Source organism: Mya arenaria, chromosome 2 (genome assembly GCF_026914265.1).
Source record: "Mya arenaria isolate MELC-2E11 chromosome 2, ASM2691426v1".
Lineage (NCBI taxonomy): Eukaryota > Metazoa > Mollusca > Bivalvia > Myida > Myidae > Mya > Mya arenaria.
This window is the reverse complement of record NC_069123.1, coordinates 53,354,955-53,379,092: the sequence shown is the minus strand read 5'-3', so window position 1 is coordinate 53,379,092 and position 24,138 is coordinate 53,354,955. Positions and strand designations below refer to the sequence as shown.

Below are 24,138 nucleotides of genomic sequence, written 5' to 3'. Positions count from 1 at the left end.
TTAACTTGTTTATAATGCTTTCAATAGTTAACTGTATAAGCCACATCACATAGTTTTGTGAATGCAGACAAATACTGAATTGTAGTGTTTGAAATTAGTGTTCATGGACATTTCAGCATCAACTGTTTAAATTTTATAGCTTTCCAGAGCAGCAATAGTGCTGCAAAGGTTTAACATCTGGCCACAATTTCTCAAAGAAACTTAAGCTAGAGTATCAAGCTAAGCTCACAATTTTTGTTTTGGTAAAATTTCTTTACTTTTCTAGTTGTTGGCTAATGGAAACCAGAGCTATCGGTGGATGTGATTAATATTCCAACCACACCAACTTGTAATAAGAAGTATCACTGGGAGTGATGTATGCTCCTTGATGCCCTATGCCGATGATAAGGCATAATTTAATGGTCCTTATATGTCTTTTGTACAGTTGAAGTCAATACCTCAAAAACATGTAGTTATGGAGAGAAGTAAAATATAATCAAAGGGCAATAACCATACACAAAATAATGATTCTTTTGCACAGCACTTCTCAACACAGTCAATATGTGTATGAAGTTTGAAGTCAATGCCTCAAAAACATATGCCGTTAATGGAACGAAGAAAACAAAAGCAAAAAACAAGTGTACAAATAATCAAATAGCATTAAATCTAAAAATGCCATATGCAGCAATTCTCCTCAATACAGTAAATTTGTGTATCAAGTTTGAAGTCGACATCTAAAAACATATTATTGTCCCAATGTCTCAGAACAGACGTACAGGACAAGGCGATTCCTATTGGTGCTTGGGTATAATATAGTGCTTAAGTATTTTCAAGAAATTGGGGCCAGGTTCTACAGGGGTGCATGTCAACCTGAACATTCATTGACACAACACTGAATGCTTTAATACAATTACAAGCCACAACACTTTGACACATGTAAGACGGTAAAAGTACAACCTACAATGATATCAACATTCTGATGTACAATATTTTGTTTATCAGAATCAGTGCATTAAATAATGATTTAAAAAACTATGTCTCTCCTAGAAGACACATGTTTGATGGCATGTTTATGCTAAGAAAATGTAATAAATGAACTACATTCAAACAAAAGAGATAAACTGAACACATGAAGGTTATGGCACAAGGTCAAAAGCGCCTAGAAGGAAATGCAAATGCTGGCCTGCTACTTTTAGGAGAAAAGGGGCATTATTTGACAAATCAAAAAAGACAGAGCCTTAATACACATATGCATATTGACTCTTGCAACATCTGTACTAAGTTTCATTAATTTTGCATATCTTGAGCTTTTTGAATAATGGCCAATTCAAAACAATTTCCACTACAATGACAGCACTTCTGACCTGACAGCACTGAGTCGTGACAATGAGAGCACTGCCGACGCGACAACACTTGAGTCATGACAATGAGAGCACTGCCGACCTGACAGCACTTAGTCATGATAATGACAGTGCTGCCGACCCGACAGCTCTAAGTCAAGACAATAAAAGCACTGCCAACCCGACAGCACTAAGTCATGATAATGACAGCACTGCCAACCCAAAAGCACTAAGTCTTGACAATGACAGCGCATTCGACCCGACAGAACTGAGGCATGACAATGACAGTGCTGCTGATCTGACAGCACTGAGTCATGGCAATGACAGTGCTGCTGACCCGACAGCACTAAGTCATGACAATGACTCTTTGATGAACAAACAAGCTAAAATAATAAATGAATTAAAACATAACTTTGCCATATTAAAGGAGATACAACTTCTTTTTTTCTCTCATATTGTTGCTAGTATCTATGTTTTATTGAACACACTTTGCAGTATGTTGTATAGCAAATAAGAAGTTGGGACTAGAACATGAAATGTGATCATGAAAGGAAGAGCTGATCAATGTGACCAGAAACCAACTCCAGATACACACAAAACCATATTTTACTGTTCAGTTAAAAACATTTCAAGTCTCAAAATGATCATGTAAACTATAGTTCACTAGCAAAATATGTTTTGAATGGTCAATGTTGTCAACAAAACAAAATGATTGAGCACAGGCTGAGAGAGTATTTAAGGTCACAAAGATGCTAACAATATAAATAAAATATTCACCAATTCTAGTGCAAATCCGTGGACGGTTTAACACTGCTTATTAATCCTATATTATGACTAGGTAATACATTTAGAGGAATGTTGTTTACAATTTAAGCATATACAATATACATGTATAAACATTTTGTCTAAACAATGCTTGATCAATCAAATCACAATTCAATGGTGCAAAGCAAAAAGGACATAACTCTTTCAATTTTTATGTGGAGTTAAATCTGTAGTGGGATGAGCCCTTGATTCATTGTATTACATATACAGTACCAAATATTGAATTTTCGTTGACATTGATTTGAAAAGTTTTCTTAGCAATCAGTAAAAAGCTATTTACAGGAATTAAGCAGTAAACTATTGGCATTATAATTATGTCCACTACCACTTTAGAGATTTCTCAAACTCTCTATTTAACTCTCTATTTTGCAGAAAGAAATGTCAGTTCCAATTTAAAACATACATATAGATAAGTTTCATGAAGGACAAGTCACATCCAGTCAATGCTTGAAATGAACAATGTATAAAAAGTAAATGTTTAAAAAAAATGATGTACATGTATACTTAAGCTGATACAATATAAAATGTGGTAACAATAATAAAGCATGGTAATCTTGTTTGATTAAAAGAAGGAACTACACATATCTGTAGATAGAAATTACTGTTACAATAGCTAGGCTTAACATAATTATATAAAAAAGAGTATTTGCATATTGCAGATCATTATTGCGAGAGAACATCTTCTGTTTAAATTAAAACAAAAAATGTGAAAAATTTCACGAAGAAGGAGCAGAGACATATGACAGTGAAGGCATAAACATTTCTAAAAAGAAAACTGTACAAGATGTGCTATATTTTTGAGAGAATGATAATTATTATGCAATATGACCTCATCACGATACCTTAACAAGAGCTCTGTGGAGTGAACGCTCAAAAAATGGCATAACTCAATAATTATTAAAGTTGAAGGTCCAAAAGGTTGAAATATTTTGAATGTTTCTCAGATATTGCAAAGGTTGAAGTGTCAGGAAGCCAAGGCCATGACAATACCTCGACTTCTTGTCTTTGAAAAACAGGTACTAGTAAGCTTAAAAAAAGATCATATAATTCACAATATAAAAACGTTGTTTTAATTAGGTAATGAACATCATAAGCAGACTGTTAGACATCTGTTTCCTTGCTGTCAATTCTTGAACGGGAAACTCTTGGTGGTGGTTTGGCTGCCTGGGATTTAGGGCTTGATTGCCCCTTTCGGGGTGGGACCACCGGGCGGGGTGGAGGAGCTGGCTTACCTTTCTCCCTGACCCTGGGGGGAACTGTGGGCGGTTGGGGCTTATCTTTGTTCCCCTCAGCTGGTAATGGAGCACTTATAGTTTCAATATTCTCATTAGTAGGTGTAGTTCCGTTGGGTGTGTGGTCCAAGTTAGGGGGCAGAACCAGCCCCATGCTGCCCAGGATGTTGGAGGTGGGGCCGGCAAGTCCTTCCTGGGCACCGTATGACTCCAACAAATTCTTCACAGCATTCAGGTCGATGTCCACTGGTTGGAAGTCATCATCCTCCTCATCTATGTCCTTTGGTGGCTTGGAATTGTTTCCAGATGGCTCCTGCAGTTTTTTAAGATAGCTAATTGTACAAATGATACAGATAAAACAGAAACAAACTAGTGCCATCACAGGAGTGATAAAGGCCACAAAAATGAAAGCATATTATTTGAAAGGGGGTGCAATTTGAAGGCGTGTTATTTAGTATTTAACTAAGAATCTATCAGTCAATCATCATATACATCTACTTTAAAGAGATATTAATGTTACTTAAATTCAGAAAAGATCATTATTTGTGTATGGAGACGTTTCCATTTCAATGGAAATGTCTGGACTTTCAGCAATCCAGTGAAAATAGTACAGAATTCAACAGTTCAGAATTTCCAAGTATACAAATGGCCAAAAATCTGACAAAAGTTAAGCATGAAATTGCTTTTTACTACCATTTATTGCATATCCTGACCAAAATATATATATGATACATTATGTATTACGTACAATAAAACTGTAAAAAACTTGAGGATGCCATGTCCCTACCTAAAACCTCGTGTAATCCAAATGTTTCGGGCTACCCTGAGTTTCCAATTTAGTCATAAAATGCCTTATTTTCAAAGTTTGAAGTCGTCTCGTAATATTTTACCTTACTTATCAGGGTTCGAATTTAGACTCGCATGCTCGCAAAATGCGAGCGACATTTGCAAATTGCGAGTGACTTTTATTCAAGCTCGCAAAATTCTGCGAGTGGCTTTTTCTAGACAACAAAATGTTAAAAGGAAAGTAGAATAAACATGAACTTAATAACTCCGCTTCGTAGTCGAGTGTAAACAGCCAATATCAGTGGAATGTTTACTCTACCAGTATAGAGAAGTCAGTACGGAGTCACGCTCTAGTAAGTTTTCAAAAATAGAACAAATACGGAAAAGGCAATACTCGAATCTTTCTGGGATGCTCCGAGGCGTGCATTATACAAAGTGAATACAAATGACGTAATGACCTAGCTCAATCATTGGCTAAATTTAGCGCTTTCGCGCACTATAAGTAAAACCCATCAACCTTTGAATATCCGCCCAACTGTCAAAGTGAATAGACAAATAGATAAATTTTATAGTCCAAAGCATCCACGCTACATTTACTGTTGCTTTTATTCATTTTAAATTTATAATGTTATTGTTTTTAATACTTATCTATAGACTTAATGAAATCTGCAGCGTGCTTGCCGTATGAGTATTGCCCGATGGCGAGGGTAAATATACCCCCCCCCCCCACCCTTCAAAGTGCCAAAGTGAACAATTTGTTATCAAAAAAGCGGCCAGCATCCGATGAGTCATTTGTACCCCCCAAAAAGAATAAGCCATCAACAAGTTCTAGTAGTCGAGTCACTCAAAATTGTGTTTTTTGATATTCATAATATGTCTTAGGTGTAAATATACATCTACTTTAATTAGACAATATTATAAGGGAATAAAGCAAATAATAAAATTGCAAGTTGATTTTTCATTTTGCGAGTTGCCTCAAAAAGCAGTCGCAAAATTTTGCGAGTGCTCCTCAAAGTTAAATTCGAACCCTGCTTATATAAGTTTAAAATTTCTCAACATTTACTTCATCATTATAAAGCAAAATTACATCTGTAACTAATATTACATATTACATGTATTAAATAATATTCATAATATTTCATTTCCCAATATATATATAAAAACTAGAAGCGCCACAATGTGACGAAACCAGGTTTTTGTTATTGGCAATCAGAAATTATAGCCAATTAATTTGTTGTATGACTTTATCTTTACTTTTATCAAAAAGAGACGTAACAGAAAATTACTGTTGGCGGAAACCATTTTTCTATTTTTAGTAATAGTGACCTTGACCTTAGCCCCTCGCCACTTAAAAGCAATTCCAAGCTAGCTCTTCACATAAGCTACCTACACATTAAGTTTCATCAATATCTATCAATGCTAACTTATGTTATTGGGCAGAAACCATTTTTCTATTTTTAGTAACAGGCGACCTTGACATTAGCCCCACCCCCCTCAAAAGCAACCCCAAGCTAGCTCTGTACATAAGCTACCTACACACCAAGTTTCATCAATATCTGTCAATGCTAACTAAAGTTATTGGGCAGAAACCATTTTTCTATTTTAAGTAACAGTGACCTTGACCATTTTTCTATTTTAAGTAATAGTGACCTTGACCCTAGCCCCTCCCTACTCAAAAGCAATCCCAAGCTAGCTCTTCACATAAGCAACTTACACACCAAGTTTCATCAATATCGGTCAATACTAACTAAAGTTATTGGGCAGAAACCATTTTTCTATTTTAAGTAACAGTGACCTTGACCTTGGCCCCTCCCCCCTCAATAGCAATCCCAAGCTAGCTCTTCACATAAGCTAACACACACCAACTTTCGTCAATATCTATCAATCCTAACTAAAGTTATTGGGCAGAAAACATTTTTCTATTTTTAGTAACAGGCGACCTTGATCTTAGCCCCACCCCCTCAAAAGCAATCCCAAGCTAGCTCTTCACATAAGCTACCTACACACCAAGTTTCATCAATATCTGTCAATGCTAACTAAAGTTATTGGGCAGAAACCATTTTTCTATTTTAAGTAACAGTGACCTTGACCATTTTTCTTTTTGAAGTAATAGTGACCTTGACCTTAGCCCCTCCCCACTCAAAAGCAATCCCAAGCTAGCTCTTCACATAAGCAACTTACACACCAAGTTTCGTCAATATCTATCAATGCTAACTTAAGTTATTGGGCAGAAAACATTTTTCTATTTTTAGTAACAGTGACCTTGACCTTAGCCCCACCCCCCTCAAAAGCAATCCCAAGCTAGCTCTTCCCATAAGCTACCTTTACACCAAGTTTCATCAATATCTATCGATGCTAACTAAAGTTATTGAAAAGAAACCAATGTTTGATGCCCGCCAGCCCGCCCGCCCAACGACAACCTCATTCTTATAACGTGGTTTTCGTTGAAAACCTGGTTAAAAAATTACAACACATTGGCACAGTTTTTGTATTGCCTTGTAGAAATTGTTCATATGTTCAAAGGCTATCGTATACTTAATGCGAAAAAAAAGTGAATGAATAGCATTTTCGATATTCATTTTACAGTTGATTCCTGGTTAACTATTATGGTAGGGTTTTATTGTTAGGTTAATTTCTCATTTACATTTCTCACAATAAAATTCTCATCATAACCTTTTCACAATTCCCAAATGAACTTGTCAATTAAAATCGGTCATGCTTAAACATTGATAATCGGTTTTCACACGTTTTGAATTTTTCTATCATCTGTCATATTTATGATAACATTTTTTTCATCTTGCGAAAATTTTGACACATCTCAATTGTTGTTGTTTTTTGGAACATACTTTCAAGAAACTGTGTGAAATTATGACCTCGAGGTAATCATAGGCTATTGTGTATGATTTGTGTATTTGGGACCCCCAATGGTGCTCGAGTCCTCCACTTATTTAGGTTTCGATCAATCGTCAGTACATTTCATATAAAAATAGAAGGAATGAAGGTGGCGACAAAGCCTCAACCGTGACTAATCCACAGCTCTCAAGAAATCACCTGTTTGAGGGATTGCACTGTATAGGTATTATATGTGTCTAAGACAGCATGCCAATACACATGCTGACCAAATTTAGTGATGATTGGACAAAGGTTCCTAAAGTTATTGAGCAGGCATAAAAGAGGTATTCACTGATCTTTATAGGTTCATATTTTAAAATGATGAAGAAAACACACAAATATGATTAAGCATAGTAAAATATTGGCAAATGCCATGATGTGTCAAAGCGTTCCGTGTTGAAAGGGATGGTTGTTTAAAAAGTACACATAAAAAGGTTTTCAATTAACATAATATGAAAAATTGTAATTAACCCCAAAAAAAGTGGACAGACAGTGTGATAACTATACAGCACTGCAAACTTTTGCAGGGCCCTTATAAATAATAATATAAAAAAATATAATAACTGTAACATGTTGCACCTGACAAAGATAGCATACTTACATTTGCACTACATGTATTCAAGGTTATATCAGAGTCAAGGTTTTGCACAGTTTTGATGGGACTTAAATTGACCTGATAATCCTGGTCTTAAGATTGGAATGGATAATTACTTTTCAATAGTTATAGTATATCACTATGTTACATTATGCACACAAACCTTCGTGGTTTTCTTTGCCTGTGGTTTGCTCTGCCTTTCAAAGCTTTTCCCAACATCAGTCTTGGCGAGTTCCCGGTCCATGACATCCATGTACCTGTCAAGTGATGGGGGCCGCTTAATTTTGGTTTTTCCCCGACCTTCGTTGTCTGAGTCATCCTCCCAGCCATACTCACTCATGTCAGAACTTGATACACTTGCATCGTCATCAAACTCTGAAATAGCAAGGGAAATTGTAAAAATTGAAAGAATATTTAAAACAACTCCATCTTTCAATACTTGTCTAGTTTTTGTTCTGGCCATCTTCCATGGCAAACATACATCCACATGTAAATCACCAATCTCTTTGTACCTCTGTTTTATCCCTTTTTTTAAGAATAAACCTTTACTTTACAAACATCTTATCGTAATTAATAAACAATTTATCCACAAGCAATTTTATCACATTAACATTTTATGAGACAGAAATCTTGGCAAAGGTCTCGTACCAAACATTTCCTGCATTGCGTTGATGAAGCCACTGCCATCAAACTGAATGTCTGCATCATCATCTTCATCATCAGCACTGAAAGCAAGGATGGCAGAAAGTCAATCACACTCAAATATCAAGTCAAAATGCACTCTTTCATAGCTTCATACTAAGAAAACCAGGGGCCGTATTCAATAAACAACTCTTATATCTATGAGTAGAATCTAAGTGTTTTGATTGGACTGTAAAATTAATTGACCAATTGACTCAATGGAATCACTGAGCAATGTATAAGAATAAGGATAACATTTATATTGAACATTGGCCCAGGAAAAATAAATCTAGAGGTAATTTATTTTAAACTGTTGTCAATTTGACCAACTTCATCAAATATGCCAATATGACATCTTACTCTACTGTTTGAGAGAATATCTACTGTAACCTATGTTTTGTTAATTAATATTGAATATATAAATATATAACTATCATAAAATCTCACCCTGGAACCTCTGCTCCCTCTACACTGGAGATTTTCTTTACAAATGACTTCATGCTGTCTGCCACCTTCCCAAGGTCAAACACGTCTCCATCTTCATCAAGGTTACCACCCCGCTCTTGTAACATGGCATCTAGTGAGTCTGGGGTCAGTGTTAACCAGGAATCATCTGTAAAGTAAGTGTACAGGTATGTTACGAATGTATGTCTCACAATGCAATGATTAAACATAACAAATAAAAAATTAAAATAGGTCCATGTTAAATTTTAGTTCTAAGTGATCCAGTATGATAATACAAGTACACAGCCATCTCAAGGAATGGAGACAACATGTACTTATACTGAAGTGTATTTAATCTGTAACTTTGAAAAAATAACTTGGGTTTGAACATTTTTTATGTCGAAAGCAGTCGAGATTAAGCCATTCCTAAATGAACACACAAACATGCCTACCATCGGGTGGTTGAAGGTTGTGTTCAGCCAAGCGCCTTTCCTCAACGTCCACAGGCACTGACTTCAGCAGTTGGTGAATCTGGCTTCCAGGATCCTCAGATCTACACAATTAATAATATTAATTTTACAATATGAGTAGTTGAGACAATAAGAAGGAGAACAGTCACAGACAGCCATAGCCCCTGCAGAATTACGAACAGTATCAAATTTGCCTAAAAATAGGATTACAATTAAACACTGGACAGTAACTAAAAAATACTGCTGTCGGAGTCATGGTTCATGTGCACTGCACTTCTGCTTAATGAGAATTATCTGTATATGAAGTTTATATATCACGACTTTTCAACTAATGCTCTGGACAAAAAATTTGTTTGAAAATTAACAAAGGGCAATAACTAAAAAAATACTCCAGCCAAAGTTATGGCTCCTGTGCATTGCACTTCTCTTTAATGACATCTATATGTATATGAAGTTTAAAGTCAATACCTAAAAGACCTTTCGAGTTATGCTCCGAAAAAAAATATAATAAGTACCGGTATGTAAATTAACAATGGGCAATAACTCCAAAAATACTGAACCCAGAGTTATGATTCCTGTTCAGTGCACTTCTCCTCAATGAGATCTATCTGTATATGAAGTTTGAAGTAAATACGTCAAAGACTCAAGTTGTGCTCCAAACTAGATTGCCTGGAAGCACACACACATACACGCACACACCTACCATTACTATGTCCATTTTGCCTTTCATCGAAGGAAAATAATTGGTACACATGAAAATCACAGTTCAACTTTCCACATAATTAGAAGTCATATATGTGCTCAGCATGTAGTGAAAAAAAATTGTTTTAATATGCAAAACATTTGGCAGTGCTAAATAAATGTATTGTGATGGATCAAGGAAGTCTACTTCATTCTCACTCCTCAACTTTTATAAAATATATTTTTCATTTGCACAAGTTTTTTTTTAGTACAGATAAGTAGTTTGGGGCACACTTAGTATTATGCAATCCTTAAGCAACCCAGCTGCTATGTTACCTGTGTGAGTAAAGCATATTTTCCTTGTAGAACTTCCAGGCATTGTCCAACAGTTTCTTATACAACACTGACCCATCCAGCTCACCCTTAAATGACAATAAAACTAGAGTCTGGAATGAAAACTATATAAAAAATACAAATCTGAAATCCTGAAACTTAAGTTTGAGCATGAGGGATTTTGGCCTAAAGCCTGTTTCCAAAGCTATTTGTATCCATTAACAGGAAATTCCTACTCTTTTTGATGCAAATATCCAGCAAAAAAACTGTATAACTGTTTCAAAAAGCTCTCAAACCCTGATAATAGAATTAATCCTTGTAAAGAACAATCAAAATTTCCTTGTAACCACTTGTCATAAACTAGATAAGCATGATGATACACCTATTTTGTAACATAACCATAGTATAATATGGCTTCAGTAGTTAATGGAATAGGTAACATTCTTTAGAGCTGGTTTACCCATCTTTTACACTTTCTAACAGAACTGAGCTATAAGTGAGGTCTCAGCCACTAGCCTTAAATGGATGGCAACACATACCCTAAAGTAGTTGTTTTCCTGTAGGGACTGGACATACTGTTGCCACCGGTGACTTTTTGTTGGAATGTTGTCATTGGTCGGAGTGGTAGCCTCATTTCCAGCGGCCTTGTGACATAGGATCTCAAAACCATGGGCCTAAACAAGGAAGTACTCATTTAGTGCTCAAAAAGTTTTGAATAATGTGGCTATTTGCTAAACTAGAGGCAAATAAATGATATGAGGAAAAGAGCTTTCATTTTATTTTATTTTTATTTGAAAACTTTGCATTTACAATATAGATTCAAACCATATAAATTGAATAAATTTTAAATCCCCACTAACTCAAAATGCTTACAAACAATGAACAGTACAGTTAAGTATCTGTTTTACAAGTAATTACTAACCAATTTCATGCCCAGATCATGTGACAGGAACTTTGGGCTGGAGGTTGCTGGAAGAACCCAGCCACTTCGCCTATCAGGCTGGAATGTCTGGTGGACCAGCTGGGCATATAGGCAACGCGTCATACGGGTCTAAAACATTCAAGGGTTACAAAGGTTACTACAAGAAAGATGCATTTTTACTTATTTTTATAAGTGCATTTGTAATTCTATGAAGGACCTTAAATATATTCTGACATACAAAGTCATGTAAAGTTTTAAAGATGCATGTTGCCCCCATAATAATTTGTCATCATTCCAAAGGTTTTGAAGTATAGAGAATAAATATGTCAAATGATATTGAGAAAAATATATTATAATCCACATGTAAGAACTTAAAATAAGTAATTCCTCATCCAATGCCACAAATTTATCTGTATTTTTAGACATTTATTTTAATACAAAAATCAGCGAACAATACCCTTATAAATGATATCGAAAGTTTGAGTGGGCGTCAGGCATTAAAACTTAACATAAGTGTCAATGGCTCAATAAGTAGACAAGCTTATGTTTACATCTAGTTTTCAGCATGGCGCAATGACTGCTCGATGCCACTACACAGTTGCAACTTGCAAGTACAATATTTTTAACAATTATTTACCCTGTGTGTGATTCTTGTGCCAGGTCGAAAGTAGGTAAATGTTCTGCAGCACTGAAATAAACAAAAACAATGACTATATTGCTCACCTGATTAAAATGACAAACTAGTTAGTTGTTATTAAGATGTTGATAAACAGCTCTACATGAGGCTTTTTACCAATTACCAAAAGTCTTGGCCTTGCAGTTTAAGAGAAGAAGATTTTCAAAGTATATACTCTATATAAGTATTTAGAAAACCCGGGACCCCTGAGCAGGGGCCATTTTTCATCCGATGGTCATAGTTTGAAAAATCTTTGTAAAGGACCACTACATGAAGCTGCAAAAAATATACATCAAGGGGTGGGCTTCGCAAAAAAATGAAGTCAATATCCTCGAATTCAATATGTATAGATAATTTCATTTACACAAAGGATAACAATCTCCAACATCAGTTTTTACCTTTAAATCCATGGGGTCCCTGTAGTAAAAGGCTCTGACAGCAGGGGCAAGGAGATCTGGACGCTCATCCAAAATGGCTGCCATCTGAGCTGGGATGAAGCAGTGTGTGTAGTGTGTGTGATCCTGTAGCAGGTCTGGAAACCTGGAAACAACGAGGGCTTAGCATTAAAATATACCCATAATTTTCTTATATACTTCATATCCACTTTAAAAAAACAACGGGTAAACAGAGTGAGTACCCATGAATGCTTACGATAGGCATACAGCCTAAGGATTTTACAATTATTTTCTTAAAAAATATCATTCTACAAATGTTAATTAATCTTAAATTCCCTAAAATGCTTGAAATAAAAACATTTCCTTGAATTTAAAACACATACTTGTTAATCCTGTTGTTGATGGCAACCTGTATATTCGGTGCTGCACGTGTCTTGGTAGGATTCTTGCGGATACAATCCACCGCATCCCCTATATTGTTCACAGTTTGTGGAAATATTGTTTTATCTGTGTGGGATTGCGGGACCGGAATAATGTGGAGCTCTCCATTGTAGATGTACACCTACAGGTTCAAGGTATATCACAGCTGATTAACGAGTTATAATATTAGAAAGGTTGTTTAACACTACTTGTATGGGTACGAGTCGATTACTTCTGTGGTGCTACAACATACAGGTATGGGTACTTTGTAAACAATTCAAGCATGTAGTTTATACCCAGGACACATGTAAATGTGTGATATGCATCATACAGGTATGAGAAGGCTAGTGCAATGCATCGTTATGGTATCGTTATGGTATCTACAAAATATGAGGAATGCGTTGGTGGGACTACTGCTTCTCGTGAAAAACACGATTTCGCAAAACTGCAGCAAAAGTTGCTACACATACTTTTCCTAACCTCAAAAGGGTAAACTTAAATATAAAGACTATTTCATTTAAATGATAGTATTGATACAATGGTGACTGGGTAAATATGGTACCCTGTTTTCTGCAGTGTCAGGGTTAAGCCACTTGGGGAGGGCATCAGCTGCCTCTATCAGCAGAAATTCTTCATCACTGTCATGTACCCTGTAAGGAGATAATATATTTACATAGACACAGTCATACAAAATCCAAATTGATTTCTTCCAAAAAATAAGAGGGTTATATTAAAATAATAGTAAAATGAACTGTAAGGCGTAACAAACAAGAGGCCCAAAAGGGCCTATGCTCTACTGGCATGGCATTTGTGGTCATATCAATCCAGAGCATGTATGTATGGGTAAAAGGCAACAGACATATACTTTATGTTTTGTGTTTGGGTTACCTGAAAACGTAGCACGTTCAACATCTGAGCCCAGAAAGTATTGTAAGCAGATTAGTTGCATGAACTATTTTAATATGTGCCAAGTAAAAGTCATCTGACCAAAAAAAATGCTTTCAAAACTGTACTCATAGTAAAAATTTATATAGTTTTAAAAGTTAAAAAAAGTTGGTCAAAAGGTCACAGTCAAGGGCATCCTAGGACAACATTGATCAATTTGAACAAACATTCACAATCAATTGTGCTGAGATGGATGCACGAACACACAAAAAGATTTTCAAACCTTTCCAGATTTATGTTTACCAAACCTGTGAACCCTGGGTGTGGCCAGTAATGACACCAGGTGCATAACTTAAACATTCACAACCAATTTTGTTAAGATGAATGTGCAAACTACAGAACTTAAAGCTAAAAAATGGTCTTTGGGCTTTCAACAAGAACAAGGCAGAGTAATTCACAAAATCAACTGCAGAAGCAAAAAGCAAATTGTCTCTCAAAATCCTAGACTTGCAAATTGTCTCCCTTAACTCTAGACTTGAATTTACATGTACATGTAAACTTGGCTAAAAATAGAATTCGCTCATGCAGACCTGGCTAAAAATAGGAAGCATTTCTTTAAAACTTTCATGGCCCATAAATGATAATCTAGGCATTTATGGACGGATCTGGCTGGTTTTCGAAATGAACCGAGCTCTAATGGATATCTATATACTGTACAAGTTTCATCGAGATACAATCAAAACTGAAGACTGTACCGTGTTCACAAGCAATTGTTTACAGACGCACGACTGCACGGATGCACATACTACGTACACATTACCATCGCATAAGCTCTTCTGGCCTTTGGCCAGAAGAGCTAAAAATGGATTCTTTTCACTAAGCTGACCGATCATATTGTTTTCATCCCAACCCTTTTTTTTGCTGTAGTGTGGATTTATTTTTGTAGTTTCCTGAGTGAACATGATAAAATTGTATAATTTATACCTAAAAGTTTTTACATATATATATGGTATTGGTTGGTTCCAGTAACAGGATCTGGGTTCTCAAAAAAAAAATGGAAAGATAAAAACAATTATGCTACATGCTATATTATTAAGGAATGAATTGCGGGGTTGATGTCATTATCGGGGTATGAACGCAATTGGGTTGGTCAATGTGTGTGGAGTCCGAAGGACTCCACACGTACTTTGACCAACCCAATTGCGTTCATATCCCGATAATGACATCAACCCCACAATTCATTCCTTATATTTACACCAATAGTTCATTATTTCATTCAAGAATTGTTAAAAAAAAAAATTCATTTCATTTAAGAAAACCTTTCAGTAATCCGTTTTTACCCATTCTGTAAATAGAACGACCCGACTATAACTGGAAACATTTTTTTCAATTTTTTTCAAATGACGTCACAATAACGCGGGAAAAGATCAACCACTTGAAATCACTTTAAAACGTAAAATTAAAACACTTCTGGTACCAATATATTTAAAATATAATAAACTAACACTTTTAAAAATGTTGATCTATATTTTACGGGACCTGCAGACACAATACTACCAATAACAAGATCAATAGCTTTCATGTATATTGTTATGCAATGAATTACGATCCAAACATATCCAAAGATGTTGCGTTCATCGATTGATGAACGCAATTGCCGAAAGGCAGTTCATTTAAGGAATGGAAGTTGAGGTGTAAATATACTACTCTAAATTTTTTTTAGATGTTAGTGGAAACAAAGACCTTTTTTAGCTGAAATAGGTCAAACCATTTCCCTTTTGTTTCTTTTCAACAGAATTTAATGAAAAAAACAGGCAAGCCTTTCAGCACTCAACTCTAGATCTACATTTTGCACTGACCTGGCCACGAGGCCGGGAAATCTCTGGGTCAGCTGATACAGCAGGTATACAATGAACCATTCATCTTCTACGTTTTCTGCAAAAGAGGTCTCCCCATGCAGGTGGCCTGGAACATTTCCTGAAATACACAATCTTTACTGCTGAACTACCGTACATTGTCTTGAAAATAGCATTAAAATACCTGTAAATGTGAAAACCAGGTAGAATTTGGATACACTTAAATAAATAAAATTAATTACATTAGTTAAATAAATATCCAGTACCCTTTCCAGTGATATGCCATACATGTATGTGCATGAGAAAGCTATGACAACAGTTGTAATAAAATGCCTCTAATATCATTAGATATTAAATATGGATGTTTTACCCCCATCAAACTGGCTGCATGCAGGGGACTTTAGACAGCAGGTGATTTACAACAAATGTTTATGCCTGGGATGAGTTTCACACTAGGGATTTTGACAAATTTCCCTGCTCCAGGGGTGGAATTGATACAACACAATTTGAACCATGAGGCAAAACATTTATTGGTGCAATGTGAGAAGTCATATATGGTAGAATCTCGTGATATAACGTTTTTAATGTATAATGATTGAAAAATTCAAATTAATTTGGTTCATGCTCAGTTCTGGCAAATTGAATATAGTTTTGTTGGTTTTCCATGTAAAGCACTTCAAAATGGTCTCTGCAATAAACTCTTATAAATGTTTTTAAGTTGGAAATAACTACGGATTATGAGATGAGTAAATCAGCAGAATCATACGAACAGTGACATGAAATACCACTACTAATCTGATGTGTCCTCCACACTAACAATTTGTTACAAATCAATCAAAAATCCATTACAGGATCCTGACAAACACGAAACAATTTGATGCATGTGAGTTCTTCATCACCTCTGACAGAAAAATCCATACATTGTAGAAACTGTTAAGAAAAAGAAACATCAGCTCCTTTGCATCTGTAACAGAAGTTTTATTAAAGGGACTCATAAAGTTTTGTGAATCAGACAAAAAAAGCTTCATTTCGTGTGATATGTGACCCAACCACTTGTAACAATGATAAAACATCATCAGAATATCAAATAAGAGCTCAATTTAACATGATTACCGGTATTACAAGTTGCTTGAGAAAATGCTCAATTTTATCTTAGATAAAAAGATATATGTTCAATTGAGTTTCTTCTAGTTATCGCTGAAAATGGTGTTTGATTATAAAATCAAGTAAAATAACACAATTTACACAAAGTTTGAAAAATTTGTTGCCAACAAGAAAGAAGTGAGTGAATAGCTTTACGAAAAAAACAATATGGTCATCGTGCTGAAATGTGAAAATGAACAGGTAACAGCATACTAAATACAAACAATAAGTGGTCATGAGTATAATACACTGTGTTAGCAATTCTAGAGGTTTTCATTACCAATCTCTAGAATGTCTCATTCATCTCAATACTTCCAAGTAAGAATGTTCCCATGAAAGGCATTGATAAACAAAACCATCCCAATAAACTTGCCAGCCAATACGGGGAGGGTACATGACATCAGTAATCTAAGTAAATGAAGATATTGCCAGAACACTAGTTAGATATTGATTGACAAGACCAATCTAGAAATGCGTGTCTATGTGTTGATTAAATAAATTGCAATTTGTGACCAAAGGCTGGTACTACGATAATTATGAAACTATACCTGTTCAAGGAAAAAAACAATTCTTAGAATCAAAGGAGAAATTGGAAGTGCTCTAGCTTTTGTGCAGTTGCTATAAAACACTGCATCAACTTTGTAATAATTCAATCACAGATCTGCCCTATACTTTTATATTTTGTGTAGTCAAACTGTCATGATATAATTTAAGTGCCTGGTTTCACAACACACAGTGGGTGGCGCAAAACTAAAATATCCAAAATTTCAATTTTCATTTAGTTTTGAAGTACTATCCTTTGGGCGAAACAAATTGCCTTTGCTACCTCTTCTGATGAAATAAGGAGTTGAGCTAATATTTCATCAGAGATTTGTTGAAATTCTGCTTGCATTCAAAAGGAAAAATCTTCAGACAACATTAATACATTTTTGTATCAAAAAGTTCCAGACTATCTCATCCACAATGGCTTGTAGCTTTTTTATGATTTTTTTTTCAAAGAAAAATATATTGTGAAAGTATTGACTATAATTTACTTCCTAATACAAAATGCAATAACCACAGAGCCATAAAACAATATTATTTGGGCAGTGTCAGGCATTTGACTCTTGCAACTATTTCTTATCTTGTAGTACTTGTGTATTTGAATGCAACTGCTTTTTGAATGTTATTCTGTAAAAATCTTCTTTTTGTAATATTTGCTACACTCTTGAAACACATAGACATGAATATACCGGTAACAGCATATGAATAAATATTCATGTTAGCTAAATATTGAACCTTAAAGAACATAAAATGTAACTTTTTTAAAAAGCTGTGTTTTGGTCCCTCAAACCCCCTTTTGTATTGTGGAGATTCCCTTTGAGAAAACATTGCATTTAAGTCCCCTCAGCCAGCTCAAAAATACCGTAATAAAAGACAATGGGGCTGTCTGATCTGTAAGAGTATGACAAAATATCGTACTAGAAATTTGAATATGAATGCAGGTGTCCGACCTCAAATTATACTTTTAGTCTCTTATCTTGAAAATTCAGATAAATCTAGTGTATTCTTTCCATGTAACAACCAAAAATAAAAGTTAAAAAAAATATGATATAACAGATGTACATGTACTCAGTGATAAAACAGAACATTTATATTTATTGATCTTACTTGAGGTATATATGTAGAATATTTGTTAACCTAAATGAACAAGGTCAGTTTCTTTGAACATCCAGACCTTAAATTACAGGTTGAGCTAGGTTGTTTTTTTAATTCAATAGCCATACTTATCAATCGGCTTAGATGTAATGCCAATAATTTTACTCTATCCAGAAGATCTTCATATGTTAACATGTAATCTTTGCACAAAAATCTTAAGGCTCAAGATTGATTTTGTAGTCAATATTAATAGCTAGGAGTTTGACAGTTTATTGCAGTTTGCAAATATGAAAGTTGGGTTTTTTATAGCTTGAAAATTGTCAGGGAATAACCATTGCTTGCATGTTTTGCAATAGAACCAGCCAATTAAAATATTGCTTTCAATTTGCAAGAAAGTAGTTTAATGTTCTTCAATAATTTAGTGAATAGAAGGACAATGTATTATCATCTGTATAGATGATAAAACAGGATATATCAATGAAATAAAATATGTTATTTATAAAATATTGGGCTGATTGTTCAGAACTTTATTTAAGTTAACAACATGATTAACGACATCGCTGTTAACTTTTAAACGTGAAATATTTTATGATGTGCTCACATATTTAAATATAAACAAGTACAGCTGAAACAGTTTTCTCAAATCTTGTCAGAAATACAGCAGATCACAAGTTTATCCATTAAACTGCCAGAGCAGTAACGATTTGAAAGTTAACAATGATGACGTTAACAATGTTGTTAACTTTAACAAAGTTCTGAACAATCGGCCCAATGAAAGGTATTATACTAGGATGAAGCCTTGCCAAACACCCTAATATCAGCCTATGAACTAGTAAACTATTTGGTTGTGTTTAAGTATTTTTTATATCTGTAAGATAGGAGGCTGATAGCAGGTCCAGTTAGTCGATATACTGGTAGCTTTGTCTAAAGGATATCTTGAGACAAAATTCTCGAAAAATCCATCAACACAGCTTGAAAGTGGTTGTTGTTGAAGGCCAGCATCCCGTCCTCTACAAGTTTGAATAATGTAGTTTGGCACTCAGGCCTTTGGAATTGTGAAAAAAGGGACAAAATGCATAAAGATGTAATTAAACCATACGTTTTTCAAACAAAAAACCTTCCACAGCTTTATATTGTTTTAATATTTAAGCTCCATTTGAAGCATGAGCCTATTCTTTTTGAAGGGATAATAAATTTTCAGTCCAGTTTTTGTGAAAAAAGCACTTTTGGCGAAAGTGAATGCATACAAGGGCCAAATTTATGCCATATTTTCAGTTGAAAAAAGCACCTTTACCACTAGACCACCCTCACCCCTGAACTACTTTAGTGGTGAAACTATGGAGAAAAAGGCATGAGTACTGGATATGCCTGAAAAATTAATGAGGGCTAGAAACCAACAATTTTAGTTTGGCAGAGTGAGACTCTTGGTTAAATGAGAACATAAGTTCTACTAACATTTATTTTAGAACATGCTAGCTCAATGTTTTTTTTACGGTAGTAATGCTATGCAAAACCCCTTTATCATTAAGTCTGATTACGGTATTTAGACTACAGTAGTATTACTATTATGGAGTCTGGTCAAAAAGGCCCAGTACCAGGAAGTCCTTAAAAAAACCTATATTGTGTAACTGTTTAAGAATGTTAATTGAATATACAAGACCATAACATCTAATAAACGTTAGCAAACAAAACCCCCCACAAGTATTTGTACATGTTTGATAGTTGCTGATGATATATAAATTTGAAACAATCAAAAATAACCATTTAATAGCCCTTGTTATTTAATTTTGACAAGTGGAATTCATAATGAAGATGCCTGCTGAAATCTTGTCTGGTATATGAATACCACATCTTGTCCCATTGGTGTAAGCCATCCCACCGAAAATAAAACTCTGATACAAGATATTCAGTGAAACACCTCAAAATCCTCAAATTCTGCTTTCTGGAGGCTGTTCCTTTCCTGACTTAAAGCCTCAAAGCAGAAAGAGTTCATCCCATATTTAATTGTTCTAAACTTCTTACTGATGGCAAATCTACATGGTTTTTCTTATCTGTGATTAAAATAATGTGTCTGAAATGCTCCAATGTTTTGGACATAAAACACAGAAAAAGTATAGCCATCAGCAAAATTAAATTGCTGGTAACGTTTCTAGTCTAAAATAATAGATGTGTTATACGGGATTCTTCCAATCCCTAACGTCGTGAAGGATTTGCCATATCAAAAATCTAAAAAAAATCCGTCAACGTACAAGTATTTGGACTAGTATTAGTAACGTTTCACGCTATTGTTTTGTCCTTTGTGTGTTCGAGCCCCTTCATGCGCAAGCTTTTCCTCCTAACACGCCAAAGTTACTTTAGGCAGTTTGCCAGCCTGTGTCATCCCTTTTTGGAATGACTAATGAATACAAGTTATATTAATATAACATCCAAGCATAATCATAGCTTAAAATGAAAAGTACTTACCAGATTCTTGGACACATTTCAATTTAAACCCTTCATTTTGCCAAATAACATCAATGAGCAGTGTGCTCAATGAGGTCATATAATTCTTTAAACATTCTTCAAGCTCTCTGACACATTCCTCTCGGTCTGTCGATTCAGACAAAGACGGATAAAGGAAATATTCAACCACATCTTCAGCAACCTTGTTTTGTTTTTCAGCCATGCTTTTTATTGACCTAAATGCAGGGTCATGACCTTATCTATTGCCCAATGAAAAGGCTTCTTACATTAAAGATTTAGACATAATATCACATGATGCGGAAGTAGCCGGTTGAGAAATATACAGATAAATATTATTGCATCTCTTTATATTTCGGTTTTAACATGCTTAAACCTAAAGCACTAACACAGATTTTAAGCCAGGCGAACTCTGGAGGTGTTCAAAGTACTCTGTGAGTGTGTTTTGTCCGCACTAAAACTTACATTCTAATAATACCGGTGCGTTTTGTGTATATCCTATTCAAATAAATCCTATCAATTGTTGAGATAATGTTCGCTGGGAGTTATTAGTCCCATATATTTCATATGGTATCTGGTCATTATAATGTGCATTTTAGAGTCATTTCTAGAAGTTGACGCACACTGAAATCATATAGTTTTTTTATAAATGGTTGGAATTTAAAGTTTGTTTTGGCTTCACTTCAACTGTTCAACCAAATATTATTTGCCTGTGTGGTACTGTGACGGAGTTGCCCATGACAAAATGTTAGATATAAAATGCATAAAAAACATCATTTTAGTTAAATATTAGCCATATTTTTCTTGAAAAAGCAACCAGAAGTTTACATTTTTTAAAAAACATATATTTCAGTGTTTCTTTTTTCAGTTTTAGAATAAAAGGATACAAGTATTTCACAAAAGTTAAATGTAGTGTACATGCTTTCAAATGTTACTTCAAGATAATGTAACAATTAAATATCAAGAATGAACAGACACATAGACACATGCTCTCCATCATAATTAATTGTATAATTTTTATACACAGCTTGCATTTTGACCATGCATATGGGTACACTGAATACCATAAATCATTGTGTTAAGCCTAAAGAACGCTATGGTTAATAGGACGCACGCAAAAAATATTCAAGAAAAAGACTTATTGAAAAAAATGTCAAAATTGGCAGCCACGATACTTGTCAAAATCAGCAGCTGCCATATTTGTTTTGACGTCTTTTATTGAATTATTTGTTGTCGATGCCATTGTATAAGGAACAGCAATATATTGTACCCCCTTAAATATTCTCAATACCTAATTAAAATATTTCAAATACATGGTACAAGGTTACGAACAACACTGTCATTGCATCAGTTTGTACTATTGGCAGCTGCCTTACGGTAGATCTAGAGGGAGTTTTTCACACCTTCACACAGCGACAGTGCACGATGATGCCGCTTCACATGAAGTTTATAATTCTCAATTTCTTCTACATTTTTTAAGTTATAATAAGATTATTTGCACATTAACCATTACAAGAGGGACGTATCCAGGTGCAGATCAGCCTTCTAAATTCCAATAAATCAACTTATTATTTTTTAGATTATTGAACAATGAAGGGGCCCTCCTTGCTTACTCCGGGTATGGTGACAAAGATGCTGCAGTGACTGCTGCTATAGCCAGCAACATTTGGAACACCTACCAGAAATCAGGGGCTGTGGCTTTCTCAGATGATAAACTGCAGTTTGTTCTGTTAGATTGTCAGGTAATGAAGGAAATAGTCTAGTTTTACAGTGTACAGTACCAATATGTTTACTTAAATGATATTTAATTGATAAAAAGATCCTTTTAAAGTGATTGGAGACAATATTCTACTCCAAAACATTATTAAAAGTAATTGAGTGAAATGTTTGGGTTCATTGGATCATAAAATTAAGTAAGAAATCACCAAGGTCCAGTTATTGATAAAGATTTCATGAATATGGACATTGGTTTCATTGAAAACTCAGTCTTGATTTGTGTAATGTTGATGCATATTATGGACCTCTTTTTTTAATATGTTTGTTTATTGTGAAGATCTTTGGATATTCCTGTTTTATGAAAAACAAATCTACAGCACACGTTCCTCAGGTCAAGTTCAAGGTCATCATGTAAAAAGTTTCTGGTGCCTGATGTTTTCTCTTAAAATTTATTTTCCCTGAAAATATTATGTGTTTTCATTTGCAGGAAGGAAAGGTGGCAATAACTAAAGTTGCCAACCTGCTGTTATGCTTATGTTGCAAGGAAAATGTGGGGTTTGGAATGCTGAAAGCAAAGGTGGGTGCATTCATGTTTACATTATTAAATTATATTGCACACACCATAAAATAAATAAAAAATAACATATTAAATTGTAAATATCATATGGTATTAATGTGTCAGGGTCTGACACTTGGTGTAAAAAAAAATATGTCTCAGATTTACACTTGACAGACTTGCATTTTGTTGGTTTTACAATGGAACTGCGTTGCAGTGATGATTGTTGGTCTCAGTGCCACCTCCTGTTCTAATCTCCATTCCAGGCAAAGGCATTGGCAACATACCTTGAAGATCCTCTCTCAAAGATAGCAGCCTCTTGATGGCAGTGCCTTAGACAATGTTGGTTTTAACATACAGTGTGTTCGTTGTGCTACACAGTGATGTTATTTTTATGGTACATGACTTACATGTTTGTACAAAGGATTGACGAGATAAGACTTATGTGAACACAGTTCAACACACCCATATTATTCATTTAATTTCAATTGAAGAATTGCGGAACTTTGAGAATATTTTTTCATTATGCAGTTAATTTCCTGAGCATTTCCTGCAAGACAGTCATACCAATTTGTATTAAGTCTTAATACTGTCTCGCATGCAATCCTCATAAAATTGATATTATTCATCTGAAGAATAAAAAAAGAGACTTTTTATTTAATTATGCTAATTATTTCTATTTTTTATGTCTTTTCAACAATTCTCATTAATTAAAATTGAGTGATATATTTAAATGAAACTTTCTTCTTTTCCTTCAAAACTACTTTTTGGGGTCTTAAACAGTTTAAATTGAACATTTCGATTTAGATAACGGATGATGCTGTACCAATGAACCTAAACATTGCTTTTATTTGGCCTTTATTCTGTCTGATACCTCAAATAGTAATGAGGTATGGAATTGCTGTTACATTTTGTGATAACTCGTTAAACTCTGTCTAGAGTTAGGTTTTATCTGTGCCAAATAAATTTAATTTCAAGTATGTGTGTATGGTTGTGTCAGTGGTTTCACACATGGGTTTGAGAGTCCCCTAATTGTCATCCTCAGTCCAAGATTCAGGACTATAGCTTCATTCTTTTCTTCGTCTGTCGCTACGTCCGTCAGTCATTCATAGCCATGTTACTGAACCCACTCATTTCATGTCCACTCTGTAATAACGGCCAATCAAACTGTATATATTTTAGGCCAACCTTTAAAAAGTGGAGTGGTAAGAAA

At 34.7% G+C, this 24,138-nt stretch overlaps 2 protein-coding genes across 2 annotated transcripts; one reads left to right on the top strand and one right to left on the bottom strand.

The window, feature by feature from the left end:
* Positions 1-30: 30 nt before the first annotated feature.
* LOC128202969 (protein ecdysoneless homolog) lies at positions 31-20,883 on the bottom strand. Its single transcript, XM_052904183.1, has 14 exons — positions 20,657-20,883; positions 15,416-15,533; positions 13,234-13,321; positions 12,635-12,813; positions 12,255-12,396; positions 11,818-11,868; positions 11,181-11,309; positions 10,798-10,932; positions 10,262-10,347; positions 9,227-9,327; positions 8,778-8,943; positions 8,298-8,374; positions 7,813-8,024; positions 31-3,689 (listed from the first exon to the last, which is right to left on the bottom strand). Exons 1-14 carry the CDS (start codon positions 20,856-20,858, stop codon positions 3,246-3,248), a joined length of 2,130 nt encoding a protein of 709 aa, XP_052760143.1. The 5' UTR covers positions 20,859-20,883; the 3' UTR covers positions 31-3,245.
* A 53-nt stretch (positions 20,884-20,936) lies between these two features.
* Positions 20,937-23,905, top strand: LOC128219409 (ragulator complex protein LAMTOR2-like). The gene is made up of 4 exons (XM_052927223.1): positions 20,937-21,087; positions 22,233-22,395; positions 22,857-22,946; positions 23,192-23,905. Exons 1-4 carry the CDS (start codon positions 21,020-21,022, stop codon positions 23,246-23,248), a joined length of 378 nt encoding a protein of 125 aa, XP_052783183.1. The 5' UTR covers positions 20,937-21,019; the 3' UTR covers positions 23,249-23,905.
* The last annotated feature ends 233 nt before the right edge of the window (positions 23,906-24,138 follow it).